This window comes from Otolemur garnettii, unplaced genomic scaffold, assembly GCF_000181295.1.
Source record: "Otolemur garnettii isolate 467f Iridium unplaced genomic scaffold, OtoGar3 scaffold00050, whole genome shotgun sequence".
NCBI lineage: Eukaryota > Metazoa > Chordata > Mammalia > Primates > Galagidae > Otolemur > Otolemur garnettii.
The window spans coordinates 8,151,530-8,157,090 of NW_003852445.1; the positions used below are offsets into that span (position 1 = coordinate 8,151,530).

General features: G+C 44.8%; 2 protein-coding genes across 2 annotated transcripts in view; one reads left to right on the plus strand and one right to left on the minus strand.

The window, feature by feature from the left end:
- The window catches only part of OIP5 (Opa interacting protein 5), a 16,401-nt gene extending 13,276 nt beyond the window's left edge, over positions 1-3,125 (minus strand). The window contains exons 1-2 of the mRNA XM_003791825.2: positions 2,792-3,125; positions 2,482-2,548 (exon numbers count right to left, since the gene is read on the minus strand). Coding sequence (XP_003791873.1) covers positions 2,482-2,548; positions 2,792-3,113 — 389 coding nt within the window. The 5' untranslated portion in view covers positions 3,114-3,125. The remainder of the gene's footprint in view (positions 1-2,481; positions 2,549-2,791) is intronic.
- A 341-nt stretch (positions 3,126-3,466) lies between these two features.
- NUSAP1 (nucleolar and spindle associated protein 1) overlaps positions 3,467-5,561 on the plus strand; it is a 51,669-nt gene continuing 49,574 nt past the window's right edge. The window contains exon 1 of the mRNA XM_003791736.2: positions 3,467-3,590. Coding sequence (XP_003791784.1) covers positions 3,498-3,590 — 93 coding nt within the window. The 5' untranslated portion in view covers positions 3,467-3,497. The remainder of the gene's footprint in view (positions 3,591-5,561) is intronic.

The following is a 5,561-nucleotide window of genomic DNA, read 5'->3' on the forward strand; positions in this document are numbered from 1 at the left end:
CCACAACGCCCGGCTGTTTTTTGGTTGCAGCCATCATTGTTGTTTTGGCGGGCCCAGAATGGATTCGAACCTGCCACTTTAGGTGTATGTGGCTGGTGCCTTAGCCACTTTAGCCACAGGCACGGAGCCTCTCTTGTTATTTCTACCACATCTGCAGTTATTTCTTCTTCTGAAATCTTGAAAACCCTTCAAAGTCATTTTTTCCAAATTCTTGTTCAGGTTGATATTTTGAACTCCTTCTGTGAATTATGAATGTTCTTAATGGCATCTAGAATAGTAAATCTGTTCCAGAAAGTTTGCAGTTTACTTTGCCTAGATCTAACAGTCACTACCTATGGCAATTATAGCCTTACAAAATATATTTCTTAAATCATTAGACTTGAAAGTTAACATTATTCCTTGATCTATGGGCTGCAGAATGGCTGTTGAGTCAGAAGGCATGAAAACATTAATTTCCTTGTACATCTTGGGTGACCAAGTATATTTTCATTGAGCTGTAATTCTTTTTTTTCATATCTCATGGATTCTATGGAGATATTTTGAATCTTTTCTTCTGACAGTCGATCTCAATAGCAGGCTTAAAATATTCAGCAAACTGGCCAGGCGAGGAGGCTGTAATCCTAGCACTCCAAGAGGCTGAGGCAGGTGAATTGATTCAGCTCAGGAATTCAAAACAAGTCTGAGCAAGAGTCAGACCCTGTCCCTAGTAATAATAGAAAAATTTCAAAAAAACTGGTCAGGTACAGTGACGCACACCTGTAATCCTACCACTCTGGGAGGCCAAGGCAGGTGGATTGCTTGAGTTCAGGAGTTCAAAACCAGCTTGAGCAAGAGTGAGACCCCCATCTCTAAAAAATAGCCAGGCACTGTGGCAGGGACCTGTAGGTTCCAGCTACTTGGAAGGGCTGAGACAAGAGAATCACCTGAGCCCAAGGGTTTGAGGTTACTGTGAGCTATGATGTCACAGCACTCTCCCAAGGGCAAAAAGTGACATGCTGTCCCCCCCAAAAAAAGGAAAGCAAAAAATAAATAAATATTTAAAAATTACCTGGGCATCATGGCAGCCGCCTATAGTCCCAGCTATTTCGGAAGCTGAGGCAGGAGAATCGCTGGAACCCAAGAGTTTGAGGTTGCTGTAAGCTATGATGCCACATCACTCTAGCCTGGGGCAATAGAGTGAGATTTTGTCTCAAAAAAAAAAAAAGTTTCAGTAAACCACACTTTAAATAGATGTGCTTATGTGCTGTCATCCAAGCTTTGTTATTCAATTTATAGAGCGCAGACAGATTTAGCACAATTGTTAAAGGTGCTGGAATATTTGGTAAATCAGCACTGGCTTCAATTTAAAGTAACCAGGGGCATTAGTCCCTCACCAGACATTCAACCTGTCCTTCGAAGACAGTCATTGACTTCTTTCCAGCTATGAAAGTCCTAGATCAGTGGTTCTCAACCTTTCTAATGCTGCGACCCTTTAATACAATTCCTGTGGGTCATGACCCACAGGTTAAGAACCACTGTCCCAGATCTTGGTATCTTCTAACTGTGTATCTTCTACCAATACACAGTTATTTCATCTCCACTGAAAATCTGTTGTTTAGGCTCTGTGCCTGTAGCTCAAGCAGATAGGGCGCCAGCTACATACACTGGAGCTGACAGGTTTGAATCCAGCCCAGGCCCACCAGACAACAAAGACAACTACAACTAATAAATAGCCCGGCATTATGTCGGGTGCCTATAGTCCCAGCTACTTGGGAGGCTGAGACAAGAGAATCGCTTAAATCCAAGAGTTTCATGGTATTCTACCCAGGGCAACAGCTTGAGACTCTGTTTCAAAAAAAAAAAAAAAAAGAAAGAAAGAAAATCTGTTGTTCAGGGTAGCGCCCATACTCAGTGGGTAGTGCTCATACACCAAGGCTAGTGGGTTCCAACCCAGTCCGGGCCAGCTAAACAACAATGACAACTGCAACCAAAAAATAGCCAGGCACTATGGAGGAAGCCTATAGTCCCAGCTACTTAGGAGGCTGAGGCAAGAGAATTGCTTAAGCCAGTGGTTCAAGCCTGTAATCCTAGCACTCTGGGAGGCAGAGGCGGGTGGATAGCTTGAGCTCAAGAGTTTGAGACCAGTCTGAGCAAAAAGCGAGACCCTGTCTCTACCAAAAAATAGAAAAACTGAGGCAAGAAGATCGCTTGGGCCGAAGAGTTTGAGGTCGTTGTGAGCTATGATGTCATAGCACTCTACCCAGGGTGACAGTTTGAGACTTTGTCTCAAAAACACATATATATATAATTTTTCAATTTCATTAATACATCAAGTTTGTACAAGAGTCAAAGAGATAAAAGCAGCGTCCTATCCTTCAAATATTTTGTATGGGTGGAATAACCTTTTCCTTTAGCATAACATAGAAACAAACTTTTTCTCCTTGTACACCTCAGGTCCATGCTCTTCAGTCTCAGAATCTATAGGGAATTCTAAGTACATACCTGCCTTTAAGTGAACCTTCAATGCCAACCAGGAAGGGCTCTTTCAAAAGGACGTTATTTGTGACTCCTGGAAAACAAACATAGGTAGGAATCTGTACCCCCGCGGGCCTTAAAACAGAAATCTTCCCCTATAAAGAAAAAAAAATCAAGACACCCTTCCTTCCCCTCCTATTCCTCAGGCAAAGGGGTTAATTTCCTTCCAAATCTTCTTCCGGTTTTCTTTCCCAGCTGGTTTTCGACCACCGGGTGGATAAACCCAGAACAGCCTCTCCAGGTCGACCCACCTTTCTCACCGACCCATCCCACTCACTGGAGAAGACCACGGCCCCAAGAGACTGCGACAGGTCCCAGGCGAGGTGCACGGAGTCGGCAAACACGGCGTGGCACTGCGCGCACTGGAACACAGCGCACCTCTCGGGCTCCAGCCACCCGGGCAGCTGCGGGAGAGGGGCTGGCTCCTCCGCCTCCAGCCTTGCAGGGCCGAGAGGGGAGGATCCCTTCACCACCTGCGTGTCCCACTCCATGGATGTCATAAAGGAAGATTCTTCCGTCGCGCTTCTAGCTTCATTATTACAGTCACCCCCAGGCGGAGTGGACCTGCACCATTTATGCCGTCGCTGCCAATCCGCCATCTTTTACAACCCGCGCCCCAATTTCGAATGCTCACCAGGCCACGCCCCAAACACAATTCCTAGGTCCTAATTGGACAACATAAGCCGTGCGCTGGGCAGCCCTAAAGGCCCTTCGACGCCTGCGTATAGGTGGGGAGCTGGGTCAACCAGTGTCAGTTGAGTGGCTGGGCCCAACGAGCGTCTGTTGAGGCGGGAAATCAGATTTCCTATTGGTTTGCATCAGAGACCCCGCCTTCCAGGCATTTTCGTCCAGTGAAAGTGCAGTGTTCTTCATTTAAACTGAATATAAAGTCCTACTTGGCGAACGCTTAGTGTGGCGCCACTTTCCAACCGCGCTGTTTGAATTTATCAGTCCTCTGCGGATCGACTGGATTTCGGATCACTATGACCGTTCCCTCCCCGGAGGAGCTGGATTCCTTCAAGTACAGCGACCTGCAGAACTTGGCCAAGAGTCTGGGCCTTCGGGCTAACCTGAGGGTACGGGGCTGCGGTGCAACATTTGGGCGGGTCGGGTAGGAATATCCGGGTTTGGGGTAGACGCTTGGCTAGGGGACTGGGCGGGTTGAAGTCGCTTTGCCTACCCGCGGGGCGTAACATATGGTTCACGGTGGTCCTAGTTACAACTCTGTGAAACGGCAGGGAGCAAAATTTTCACCTCATTTTTAGGCTGACTTTTCTGAAGGCTCACATAGGCCTCAGTTCCAAATGGGTCGGTTGGTTTGGTTTTTTGGGAAGTGTTCTATGAAGTCCTCAGGGCATTGACTAGGAAACGCAGGCCTCAAAAGTCCAAGGAGTGCCAGTTAATTGTAAGGCAGTTGAAGAAATAATTGAGCTTCTAGAAAACCCCAAATAGTAACACTTATGTAAATTGTAATAGTGCTCATAATCTCTTTTGAGACAGTCTCAAGCTGTCGCCTTGGCATCATCGTAGCTCACAGCAACCTTGAGTTCAAGCTATCGTCTTGCCTCAGTTTTTTTCTATTTTTGATAAAGACGGAATCTCGCCTTTTGCTCAGGCTGGTCTCAAACTGGTGAGCTCAGGCAATTCACCCAACTCGGCCTCCCAGAGTGCTAGGATTACACGAGTGAGCCCCTGTGCACGGCGGTGCCCATAATCTCTTGATGTTTTATTGAGGGACCTGGCAGAATGATTTGGGGGGAAACACCTCCTTGGGTAAATTTTTATAATTCAGCCCCGATCTTGCGTGATCATTTGTTTATTGATCTCTGTTGTGGTCTCTTTCAAAACCGGTAAGGTCTTTGACTCCAAGGCTGCAAAATGTTAGAGGGAATGTGGAGTTTCAATATAGAATTGGGATTTTATTTTGTTTATTGTTTCAGGTTAATTTGAGGGTACAAAGAATTAGGTTACAATGTTTGCATTTATGCCTTGACTCCCTCTTATATAATTGGTCCCTGCCCGAAATGTATGCCATACACCACTATAACGTTGTGCCCGTTAAGTGGGTGCACACCCATCCTTCTTCCACCTCTCCTTTCCCCTCCCTCATTCCTCCGCCCTCCCCCACCCCATCCCCACCTTCTACCTTTAATTGATTTGAGTTTTTCTCTAATGTAGGCATGTATTAGATCATCTACTGGCTACATATTCAAATTGAGTACATTGAATTTTTGCTTCTCCATGCCTGTGATACTTTACTAAGAAAAAGATTCAACTTCATCAAGGTTAATACTTAAGATTAAAGTCTCCATCATTTTTAGGGGCTGACTAGAGTACTCCATGGTGTACATACACCACAGCTTTTTAATCCATTGCAAAGTTAATGGACATTTAGGTTGTTTCCACATCTTGGCAATTGTAAATTGAGCTGCGATAAACAATCTGGTGCAAATGTCCTTATAAGATAATTTATTTTTCTTATGGGTAGATGCCTAGAAGTGGGATTGCAGCATCAAATGGGAAGTTTAATTTGAGTTCCTTGAAGATTCTCCACACTTCCTTCCAAAGAGGTGGTATTAGTTTGCAGTCCCACCAACAGTGTAAAAGTGTTCCCTTCTCTCCCCATCCATGCCAGCATCTGCAGTTTTGAGACTTTGTGATGTGGGCTACTCTTGTAGGGGTTAGGTGATATCTGAGGATGGTTTTGATTTGCATTTGTCTGATGATCAGGGACAGGGAGCATTTTTTCAAATGTTAGTCATTTGTCTGTCTTCCACAGAGAAGGTTCTGTTCATTATCTCTCGCCCAGTAATAGATGGGATTGTTTGCTATTTTTTTGTTGATTATTTGAGCTCTCTGTAGATTAGTTATCAACCTTTGTCACATTCATACCATGCAAATATCTTTTCCCGTTCTGAAGGTTGTCTTTTTGCTTTACTTGTTGTGTCCTTAGCTGTGAAGAAGCTTTTCAGTTTAATTAAGTCCCATTTGTTTAATTTTGTTGTTGCAATTGCCACTGAAGTCTTCATCATAAAATCTTTACCCAG